Source organism: Carassius gibelio, chromosome B5 (genome assembly GCF_023724105.1).
Source record: "Carassius gibelio isolate Cgi1373 ecotype wild population from Czech Republic chromosome B5, carGib1.2-hapl.c, whole genome shotgun sequence".
Lineage (NCBI taxonomy): Eukaryota > Metazoa > Chordata > Actinopteri > Cypriniformes > Cyprinidae > Carassius > Carassius gibelio.
Window position 1 is genome coordinate 12200078 of NC_068400.1, and position 11903 is coordinate 12211980.

At 39.4% G+C, this 11903-nt stretch overlaps 1 protein-coding gene across 1 annotated transcript; it reads right to left on the bottom strand.

Moving 5' to 3' along the window:
• Nucleotides 1-108: 108 nt before the first annotated feature.
• On the bottom strand, nucleotides 109-4450 carry si:ch211-12e13.1 (uncharacterized). Its single transcript, XM_052557964.1, has 5 exons — nucleotides 4084-4450; nucleotides 3695-3858; nucleotides 2162-2401; nucleotides 1855-2034; nucleotides 109-834 (listed from the first exon to the last, which is right to left on the bottom strand). The coding sequence occupies exons 1-5, from the start codon at nucleotides 4332-4334 to the stop codon at nucleotides 632-634; spliced, it is 1038 nt and encodes a 345-aa protein (XP_052413924.1). The 5' UTR covers nucleotides 4335-4450; the 3' UTR covers nucleotides 109-631.
• Nucleotides 4451-11903: the final 7453 nt, after the last annotated feature.

Sequence of the window (11903 nt, forward strand, 5' to 3'; positions counted from 1 at the left end):
GTCTACAATGCATTATGTATTATACAATAGTGAACTAAAAGCTCAAGTATAGAATATACTTATATATACCTTATTTAAATGAGAAATATTTACCACTTTTGAAGCATGTTTCCTTGCACAAAAAACCTTTTATTTAGTTATAGGAGACCATTTTTAAACCTCTCTACAATCCTTAGGATAATCAGGCAGTTGTGATTCTGTATTTTTAAGGCTTCTGTGTGTAAATGGCTGATGTTATGATTGACTGACCTCTGCTGCAGCTCATCAGAGTCGCTCAAGTTCCTGAATAAAGAATATGAATTTATATGCAAATTATTATACAGTGTCTGTAAGAGTAGACTGAGGAGTAAGGGTTTTGACCAGAGTCTGTCTACACAGGACATTGATTCCTTCAGTTCAATAGAGCAAGAGGATTCCTGTTCTCCATGATAAGTCCCCTTGATTGTCTTTAAAGTAGACATTTCAAATATCATCATCATATACTATGGCACCATTTAGTAGGAGCATCATTTGCTAGGTCCCTTGTATTTCAGGTTTGGGGCTGAGACCAGTGTTTGTGATGGCCACGTCACCCCGTCTGACACCCCGCTGTTGAGTGCTTCGTATCCTATCTGTCAGGATTACATCACCATCATTCTGCTTCCTGGCTTGTCTGTCGTTTTATCTGTCCTGTGAGGTACAGTGTCCTGGTTTTGTGGTCTTCCAATGAAAATGACGCTGTGCTTGAGGTTACACTAGTGTTTTCACTGACTCTGATGTTGACTTTCCTCGGTAAAGACACAGGCTGTTTGTAACAGACAGACACAGTCAGAGGAGCTCTCACCACTTCAACTCCTACAAAAAAAACAACAACAAAAAAAAAAAGGATAAATGACTGATGAAATGAGAGATGATCTGAGACACTTGTAAAATAATTTCATATACATACATACACATATACACACACACACACATACATATATACATTATATATATATATATATATAATTTAGTGTTACAATAAATAATGTAACAATTATTCTAAATATAAATAATTATTAAATGGTTATATAACAAATAATATAACATTATATAACATACAGTATATTATATATACACACATACTAATTTATATATATATATATATATATATATATATATATATATATATTTATATATATATATAAATTACATGTAACTAAATATTGTATGAAAAAATATATATTTATATAATTATCATGTTAATTTTTATGCAATACGTTGCAAAACATTGATATGCAATATAGTAATATATTTTAATATACAATATGTTAATAAATATAATTATTATACATATTAAGTGATTTAATAATAAAATAATAGTAATAATGTTATTTTTTTTATCATTTTTATTATAAATAATTCTGAGAGGAACAATTTACACAATTCAAATTTTTGGGGTGAAAGACATCATACATTCAAGTAGTGTATTCCAAAGGACCTAGAAAGAAATCTGCGTGATAAATAAGTGTTTATTATGGTTACTTTTCTTAAATAAGACATCCAAAATGACGTATGCAGCCTTCAAATGTGATGTCTGAAGGATGCAGACTCCGAAATGAGATGCAGCGAGGCTCTAATCCTCATTTGCGTGCACGCGTGTTTGTGTGTGTGTGTGTGAAATGCGGTACTGAAGTGAAATAGCTGGGCAGTTTGATAGCCAAATTATAATAGGCTGCCCAATAAAAATAAAAATTGTTATTATTATTCAAATAATTGAATCCATTAATAGGAGAATGAGCCTAATATCATCTTGACTATCGACAGAGAAATCTGCTTTCGTCGATTCACGATACTATCGTCTATCGGCACAGCCCTACTTTAAACATTACTTACCTTTGTGTTTCTCCATTTCTGCCATGCACCTGGAGAACATCCACAGTGGGTGGGTGGAGGGACGAGCAAAGCCCAGCCAAACAAACACAGGCAGAGGGCAAAGGTCACCGAACACCCAGGTGCTCCTCACACCTGAGGACCAAGGAACAGCCAGGGTGATGCATCTCTCCGAGACTGGATCTGGAAAAAGACACCGGTTCAGCGCACACAGTAAATAAGCATGTCTCATGAAAGCATCTGTCCTGGATTAGGACATGCAGAAGCAGCTGCTCCCAGCCACTGATATGCCTGCAGTATGGTCCCTTACCATGGGTGATCTCTAGGCCAGGCTGAGCATCAGGTCTGTGTGTATTGTTAGGAGAGAGTAGAGTCAGTGTGCTGCTCCAAACGGTCTGCTGATCTCTAGACGCAGTCAAAGCGAGATCCACCTCCACTCCAGCTCTAACAGTCCTGTACTCCAGCACTCTGGCCTGCAGGGAGAACATCCCTCTCTTCAGCTCATCCAAGGCATCGCTCAGACACACACTCTCACACACACTCATCAGACCTGCAGAAGGAGCAGTGATTCCCCTTTTAATGGCCATCAGTGGGGCATAACCAGGGTTATTATAGTTTACTAACACAAAAACGATAAAAACATTTTCATTACTTTAAATGGAGTGAATATTATCTCAAATAAAATATATTATAAAATATAATAAAGATTTGTTTTAAATTCCAGCTTGTAGCCAAGGCAACATTGTCATTAGCCTAACTTAAAAATGAAATAAAAAAACTATATAAACAAAAAAAATGTTTATCAAAATTTTAATGAAAAAATATATAAAAATTGCAACTAATTCAGAAATATTAACTACTACACTAGGTATAGCACATTTAATTGTCATGCATATGAACATCAATAATCACATTTATAATCATATTTATTCACATCTCTTGGGTGATGTGCCTTAGCCTTAAAAATATATATATATTTTAGATATATATTAATAGATCATTAATTGATCTGGATTCTGTAAGTTTATTACATTTACATTTAGTCATTTAGCAGACGCTTTTATCCGAAGCGACTTACAAATGAAGACAATGGAAGCAATCAAAACAACAAAAAGAGCAATGATATGTAAGTGCTATAACAAGTCTTAGTTAGCTTAAGCAGAACACATAGCAAGGGCTTTTAAATAATATAATTAATAAAAATAAAACAGATAGAATAGAAAAAGAATAGAGCAAGCTAATAATAAATAAAAAGAAAATGGTCAGAATACAAAAAGATTAGAAAGGTAGTTAGATTTTTTTAATAAGAATAGAATTAGAATAGTGAGTGTTAAAGTTAGAGGGTCAAATAAAGATGGAAGAGATGTGTTTTAAGCCGATTCTTGAAGATGGCTAAGGACTCAGCTGCCCAGATTGAATTGGGGAGGTCATTCCACCAGAAGGGAACATTTAATTTAAAAGATACATAAGATTTTATATATCTGTTATTAACAGATATATAATATTTCTCCACATCTCTCTGGACTATTTGATTCTGATTGGTCAGTAAAGGCATTCTTTTGACAAATATTTCTTGTACAATATTTTCATATGTCAAATTGCCATTTATTCTGTTATAATGACCAGCTGACTGTAAAATATAATACGCTGACTGATTTGTGAAATGTAAATAAAAATCATATATGAATTAAATAAAATTTGAGCAGAAAAATACATTTGAACAAATAAATTCAGTAGCAGGATTTGATATGAAGATCAGTAGGACTGATTAGGAGCATGTTCTTTCTATTTGTTGATGGGGTTGTGCTCAACCCGTGTGCTGAAAAGGGCCAGAAGATCTTACCCAAAGGGCTGAGTCTGAATCTCTCTGAGCACACAATCATAGTGAGAAGTCTGGTGAAGAGAAACTCAGGGTAGCACAAGGGGAAGTCTCTGAAGACACTGTCAGGATAGTCCCAGCCATAACCCGAAACACTGCAGAACCTCCTCAAAGACACCGCATCATACCTACAGACACATCCACAACAACTGACAACTGAATACACTATAGAATTAACACTCATTAACATATAATGAGTGGCCATTAAGATACACTGTATTTCCATTTAGTTTGTAAATAAAAAATAAAGTGTATAAACAATAAAGCTTTTAATATATTGAATTGCATGTACAGTAAACGTAGATTTTAACTAATCATATACATTCACTTAAAGTTTCTTTAAGTCATCTTACCTGCAGTTGACCAAAGTGAAAGCAAGCTCGTCGCTTGTGTCTTTGTTTTTCCTCATTGTTCCTCTTTTCTTGCGGAAAGATTGATAAATGTACCTGGTCATGAGGTAAACTGAACCTGGCAAATGTTTCTGGGCGTCAAAGACTGTGTGAGTTTTAAACGAGACGTGAGAAGTGTAAAAGAGATACAGCACAGTTACACCTGACACCACGGAGATAAGTGTGCTAAAATTAGCCATATTCCGGTTCATCATTTAAATTATTTACAAAAACAACTTAGAAGAAATGCTATCGAATGATGTGCTCAAAGTTCAAAGTCATTTGACGCTACTTTGTTGCGCGTTTCTTCCCTCTGTTTTTAAAATAGAAAGAGCAGCGCTGTATCGCCCTCTAGCGTCTGGGAATGACAATCACAAAACTACAGCGCTGCAAACGTACTGTAACAACCATAGACAGTAAAAGAAATGGACACAGCGTTTGATTCAAAAAATAAGAAGGCTGCTAAAACCATTCAGTTATGCTCTATCTTTAATGTATTTATTTGAAACTCCCCCTGGCTCTGTTCTTTTTAAATATTTTTTTGTTTCTGTATTTATGACTCTATTTTTGTGTTCTTATTGTTTGTATCGTAAAGATTTAATAAAGATGTAAAAAAAAAAAAAAAAAAAAAAAAAAAAAAAAGAAATGGACACAGCGACCCCATTGGAACTCAATTGAGACAAATGAAGCCCAGTTTTAGCGTTTTTTAGCACTTCCGTTTCTGACGCGCAGACTCAAACGAAGCTTGACGACGTCAGCAACCTGTCTGACAGATGTAAATCTTCTAGTAGCTGTGCGTGCAAACTGCCATCGTTAAACTTGCAGAGACGGCGAGCTTGAGCGGGGAGTTCTTTGTCGTGAGTGACCAGGAGTAAGTATTCTGATTAATTATTTTGTATAGTATTTTAAAATGTAACGCCACTACGCCATATTAAGTTAATCGCCTGCGAGCTTCTCCTCCTGTCTATACGGTAATGCGACAGAGAGCCGAGTGGTTATGACGCAATCGTTAGCCTATTTTTTACAAAACTGTTTATACGGGGCCATAATGTAACATAGAAGGTAATGGAGCCCTTTATACATTGTCGTGTATCTTTAGAAATAAATAATGGACAAACAGAGTCTTTAAACGCCTCAGATGTAAAGTTATTCGCTGTCAAAGTGACGCCAAAATGAATGGGAGTCAATGGGAATGCTAACGCAAGTGAAGTTCTGCTAAAAGATGGCAGCCCCCACCCGACTTCAACTTCCGGTCGAGTTCCTTGCCCCTTGGTAACAACCATAGACAGTAAAAGAAATGGACACAGCGACCCCATTGGAACTCAATTGAGACAAATGAAGCCCAGTTTTAGCGTTTTTTAGCACTTCCGTTTCTGACGCGCAGACTCAAACGAAGCTTGACGACGTCAGCAACCCCACCTGCACGCGGCTACTCTCGCCGATCGGTTGCATCCAGCCGCAGCCGATGTCGAACACACCTGCAGTTTTGCGCAAACCGATCGTCGGCTGACTTGAAGCAGTGCATGCCGGTTAGAAATTTTGTCCGACTTGATACAGCGCTGACGCCACGTGACTGTGACGTGTGCCGTCAAAGTACCACGAGAGCGATTCGAGAGTAGCCGGAGAACTCAGCCAGCGCAGCTTCTGAAGAGCGGCTGCACAGATTCTGATGACGACACAACTGATCCACGATTGGCTGGATTCACTGATGACAGATGACGTGCGTTTCAAGTTTATTGCGAGTCGGCTTCAGTTTCAGAAATTCTCATATGGACTTTTAAAACAGTTCAATACGTTTTTATGTCGTCTTCATCTTATAAATCATATTTATTAAATATTGTTTTACTGTATTTACTTTATTGTTAATATAAAGTTTGTGTGTGTTTATTTTGCATGACTTTCTTTTTTATACAGACCTTTTACAGTATTCAGCAGCATAACCTATTCAAATGAGCATTTTTAAGAACTAAAATGTTAATCTTAAAAGCATACAATCTAATGTGGTCATAAATGTATGCTCCTATACAAATGATACATAATACATTATGTTCCTCCATTTGTTTGGTTTCTTCATATTCTTTAGTTTATTTTGCTGTGTTTATACTTCACCTGCATGTGGTTAGCAAACTGCTAACAACTTGCTGTAACTTCAACTTAACAACATTCAAGACCCTTCCAAAACACCACTTATACACACATTAAACGCGATCAAGTAAGCAATCGCCACGTGATCTGCCATGACTGACGTAATTGCAGCAAACTACGGGAGCCACAACAGGCTTGTTCGACTTCATGCAGTTTTGCGCAAACCGATCGTCGGCTGACTTGAAGCAGTGCATGCCGGTTAGAAATTTTGTCCGACTTGATACAGCGCTGACGCCACGTGACTGTGACGTGTGCCGTCAAAGTACCACGAGAGCGATTCGAGAGTAGCCGGAGAACTCAGCCAGCGCAGCTTCTGAAGAGCGGCTGCACAGGTTCTGATGACGACACAACTGATCCACGATTGGCTGGATTCACTGATGACACCGATGACGTGCGTTTCAAGTTTATTGCGAGTCGGCTTCAGTTTCAGAATCAGAATCAGACTCAGAATGAGCTTTATTGCCATGTATGTTTACACATACGAGGAATTTGTTTTCGTGACAGAAGCTCCGCAGTACAACAGAATGACAGCGACAGAACATAAAACACATAATAAAAGAATAAAAAATACAAATAAGTAGATAGTGAATAACAATATACAAATGACAATTGTAGGCAGGTATATTACAAAATGAAGTTATGTATGTACATATATATTGTGTGCAAAATTTAAGTGTATACTAAGTATGTGTGTTAGATAAATAAAGTGTGTGTGTATATAAATATAAAGTGTAGTGTGTCCGCCGTTATTATAAGCTGTTCATAAGATGGATTGCCTGAGGGAAGAAACTGGTCCTGTGTCTGGTCGTTCTAGTGCTCAGTGCTCTGTAGCGTCGACCAGATGGCAACAGTTCAAAGAGGGAGTGTGCTGGATGTGAGGGGTCCAGAGTGATTTTGACAGCCCTTTTTCTCACTCTGGATAAGTACAGTTCTTGAATAGATGGGAGGGTTGAACCGATGATTCGCTCAGCAGTCCGGACTACCCTCTGTAGTCTTCTGAGGTCAGATTTAGAAGCTGAGCTGAACCAGACAGTTACTGAAGTGCAGAGGATGGATTCAATGATGGTGGAGTAGAACTGTTTCAGCAGCTCCTGTGGCAGGTTAAACTTCCTCAGCTGGCGGAGAAAGTACAACCTCTGCTGGGCCTTTTTCACAATGGAGTCAATGTGAATGTCCCACTTCAGGTCCTGAGAGATGGTGGTTCCCAGGAACCTGAATGACTCCACTGCAGTCACAGTGCTGTTCATGATGGTGAGTGGGGGGAGTGCAGGGGGGTTTCTCCTGAAGTCCACGATCATCTCCACTGTTTTGAGCGTGTTAAGCTCCAGGTTGTTGAGACTGCACCAGACAGCCAGCTCTTTTACCTCCTGTCTGTAAGCAGACTCGTCACCGTCCTGAATGAGGCCGATGATTGTGGTGTCGTCTGCAAACTTCAGGAGCTTGACAGAGAGGTCCTTAGATGTGCAATCGTTGGTGTACAGGGAGAAGAGCAGTGGGGAGAGAACGCAGCCCTGGGGAGCTCCGGTGCTGATTGTACGGGTGCTGGATGTGTATTTTCCCAGCCTCACTAGCTGCTGCCTGTCTGTCAGGAAGCTGTTGATCCACTGACAGACGGAGGTGGGCACGGAGAGCTGATTTAGTTTGGGCAGGAGGAGGTTTGGGATGATCGTGTTGAAGGCCGAGCTGAAGTCCACAAACAGGATCCTCACATAAGTCCCCGGTCTGTCTAGGTGTTGCAGAACATAATGCAGTCCAATGTTTACTGCATCGTCCACAGACCTGTTTGCTCTGTAGGCAAACTGAAGAGGATCCAGCAAGGGCCCAGTGATGTCCTTCAGGTGGCCCAGCACCAGTTTTTCAAATGACTTCATGACTACAGACGTTAGAGCCACAGGCCTGTAGTCATTTAGTCCTGTAATTTTGGGTTTCTTAGGGATGGGGATGATGGTGGAACGTTTGAGGCATGAAGGGACTTCGCACAGCTCCAGCGATCTGTTGAAGATCTGGGTGAAGATGGGGGCCAGCTGGTCAGCACAGGATTTCAGACAGGCTGGTGTAACACAATCTGGGCCTGGTGCTTTTTTCCTTTTCTGCTTCCGGAAGACCTGGCGCACCGCATCCTCGCTGATCTGAATTGCAGGTGTGGGGGAGAGGGGGGATGCAGGAGGTGAGAATGGTGAGAGTGCTTGATTGGAGAGGTGTTCAGGATGGGTTGCAGGAGCTGTTAATGGTGTGAACGGTAGTTTGGAGAGGCATTCAGGGCTGGTTGCAGGAGTTGTGAAGGGTGTGAATGGTTGTGTGGGGAGGCGTTCAGGGCAGGTGATGGGTGTTCTTTCAAACCTGCAGTAAAACTCGTTCAGATCGTCTGCCAGTCGTTGATTCTCTACGGTGCTGGGGGGTGGTGTCTTGTAATTGGTGATCTTCTTTAGACTTTTCCACACTGATGCGGAGTCGTTGGAAGTGAACTGAGTCCTTATTTTTTCAGAATAATTCCTCTTTGCCACTTTGATCTCCTTTTCCAATGTGTATTTAGCCTGTTTATACAAGACATTGTCCCCCTTCACGTAAGCATCTTCTTTGGCCTGACGGAGCTGTCTGAGTTTTGCAGTGAACCACGGTTTGTCATTATTGTAAATTAGTTGAGTCTTTGTAGGAATACACATATCCTCACAGAAACTGATATATGATGTTACGGTCTCTGTGAGTTCATCCAGATCGGTGGCAGCAGCTTCAAAAACACTCCAATCAGTGAGGTCAAAACAAGATTGTAAATCCTGCTCTGCTTCATTAGTCCATCTTTTTACAGTCCTTGATACAGGTTTAGCTGATTTTAGTTTCTGCCTGTAGGACGGTATAAGATGAACCAGAAGGTGATCAGAACGTCCCAAAGCTGCTCGTGGAACAGAGTGAAATGCATCCTTTATTGTGGTGTAACAGTGATCCAATATATTACTGTCTCTTGTGGGACATGTAACATGCTGTCTGTATTTTGGCAGTTCACGGGACAGATTGGCTTTATTAAAGTCCCCGAGAATGATTAAAACAGAGTCCGGGTGTTGTTGTTCTGTCTCTGTGATCTGATCAGCGAGTTTCTGTAAAGCTGAGCTCACATGCGCTTGCGGATGGATGTAAACACTGACCAGAATGAACGAGTGAAACTCCCGCGGCGAATAGAACGGCTTGCAGTTAATGAAGAGTGTTTCGAGATTTGAGCAGCACGTCTTCTTTAACACAGTTACATCTGTACACCACCGTTCATTGATGTAAAAGCATGTCCCGCCGCCACGTGATTTCCCAGTGGATTCTGATTCGCGATCCGCTCTAAACAGTTGAAAGCCCGGCAGATGGAGCGCGCTGTCCGGTATGGTGTCATTCAGCCAGGTTTCCGTGAAACACAGAGCAGCAGAGTGTGTGAAATCCTTATTTGTCCGAGAAAGCAGAAGGAGTTCGTCCGTTTTGTTGGGTAGAGAGCGGAGATTTGCCAGATGGATGCTAGGCAACGGCGTTCGAAATCCGCGCTTCCTGAGTCTGACGAGCGCTCCCGCTCGCTTCCCCCGTCTGCGCGTCCTGAAGCGCTTGATCAGCGCCGCCGCTCCTCCGATAACAACGTTCAGTAAAACGTCTGAATAATTGAAATCCGGTAAAATATCCTGTGGTGTGTTCTGCCGAATGTTCAGCAGTTCTTCCCTGGTGAAACTGATGGCAGGAATATAACTAAAGACAGGACAAACTAACAAAAACACAAAAACATATGCGGAGCTCGTCACGGAGGCAGCCATCCTGTATCGGCGCCAGACCCAACCCCAGAAAACCCAACCCTCAGAAATTCTCATATGGACTTTAAAAACAGTTCAATACGTTTTTATGTCGTCTTCATCTTATAAATCATATTTATTAAATATTGTTTTACTGTATTTACTTTATTGTTAATATAAAGTTTGTGTATGTTTATTTTGCATGACTTTCTTTTTTATACAGACCTTTTACAGTATTCAGCAGCATAACCTATTCAAATGAGCATTTTTAAGAACTAAAATGTTAATCTAAAAAGCATACAATCTAATGTGGTCCTAAATGCTCCTATACAAATGATACATAATACATTATGTTCCTCCATTTGTTTGGTTTCTTCATATTCTCTAGTTTATTTAGCTGTGTTTATACTTCACCTGCATGTGGTTAGCAAACTGCTAACAACTTGCTGTAACTTCAACTTGACAACACTGTTCACTTTCAAATAGTTGGTCTAAATCACAATATAAATCCAACAGAATTGTGCTTTTCTGTATATGAAAATCAGTGGTGTTATGTTTAAAATGTTAAAAAGCTCAGCAGGAGGGCACTGTAAATCTTGTTGCTGAAACCTTCTTGAAAAACACATACCCACCAGGGAATTTTTTTATAGGTTACTTTTATCATTTTGTATAAGCAGAAACACCCATGTCATACTGATAAAGTATATATCCAATATGGTATCTTGTTTTGGAAGGCACCCTTCCAAAACACCACTTTTTTTTTTTTTTTTTTTCAAAACACCACTTATACACACATTTAAACGCGATCAAGTAAGCAATCGCCACGTGATCTGCCATGACTGACGTAATTGCAGCAAACTACGGGAGCCACAACGTGTCCGGCTTCATATCTCCGCTTGCAGCTCCTCCCCACCTGCACGCGGCTACTCTCGCCGATCGGTTGCATCCAGCCGCAGCCGATGTCGAACACACCTTTCTTCTTCTTCTTCTTCTGGTGTTTAATGGCGGTTGGCAAACCATTTAACGGTGCATTACCGCCACTAACTGGACTGGAGTGTGGAACGAGAGATTAAGCAGGAAAAAAAATAAAAAAAAAATAAAATAATAATAATAAAAAAAATAAAAATAAAAAATAATAAATAAATAAATATTTAAATAATAATACTTATTAGACTCAGACCCTTTTAATTAATTCAGTTTCTTTAAGAAACCTAATTATATAACAATATATCTGACCTGCTGTTTTCCCCAGGAGACCTGACAATGAGACGTCATGATGTTTTGCCTTCCGTAGTGACTGAAAGAGGTGCTCCCTATTAATATTATATTTCCTACACTGAAGAAGAACATGTTCCACTGTTTCTGGTTGATTACAATTAGTACATTTCCCAGTTGGGTGCTTACCTATTTTATACAATGAAAGGTTTAGACCTGTATGACCTGTTCTCAGACGAGTTATTAAACTTTCTTCCCTCCGGTTCCAGCCCACCATCCTCCCAGCACCAACCTGTCTCTGTACATTATATAAATGCCTTCCAGATTCACTGTTATCCCAATACCCTTGCCAAACGGACTGTGCATACTTCCTGATAATTGACTTGGCTTCTTCTTTATTTAATGGGGTTTCTAAGTCTACGTGTTTAGTTTTGAGTGATCCCAACGGCACAACTAACTATACAATAGAATTATAAATGAGTAAAATAACTGAGTGATATGATATTATAATAATAATGAATTCATTTTATGAAGTAGCCTACTAACGGTATTAATACACATTAAATAAATAAATAATGTAAGTTTCCATGGGTTAACGTCACGTGTATTCGTTATTTTAATAACAACAACAAAATTAGTATTATTATTATTAGGCTATTATTGTTGTTT

What these genes read in the sequence shown, in the direction of transcription:
- si:ch211-12e13.1 (XM_052557964.1), bottom strand. Translation starts at nt 4,334, where the DNA reads ATGATGAACCGGAATATGGCTAATTTTAGCACACTTATCTCCGTGGTG. An exon ending in ATTCAGACTCAGCCCTTTGG is followed by an intron (nt 2,402 to 3,694) that starts GTAAGATCTTCT and finishes CTCCTTCTGCAG; the next exon opens with GTCTGATGAGTGTGTGTGAG. An exon ending in AGAAATGGAGAAACACAAAG is followed by an intron (nt 835 to 1,854) that starts GTAAGTAATGTT and finishes TTTTTTTTGTAG; the next exon opens with GAGTTGAAGTGGTGAGAGCT.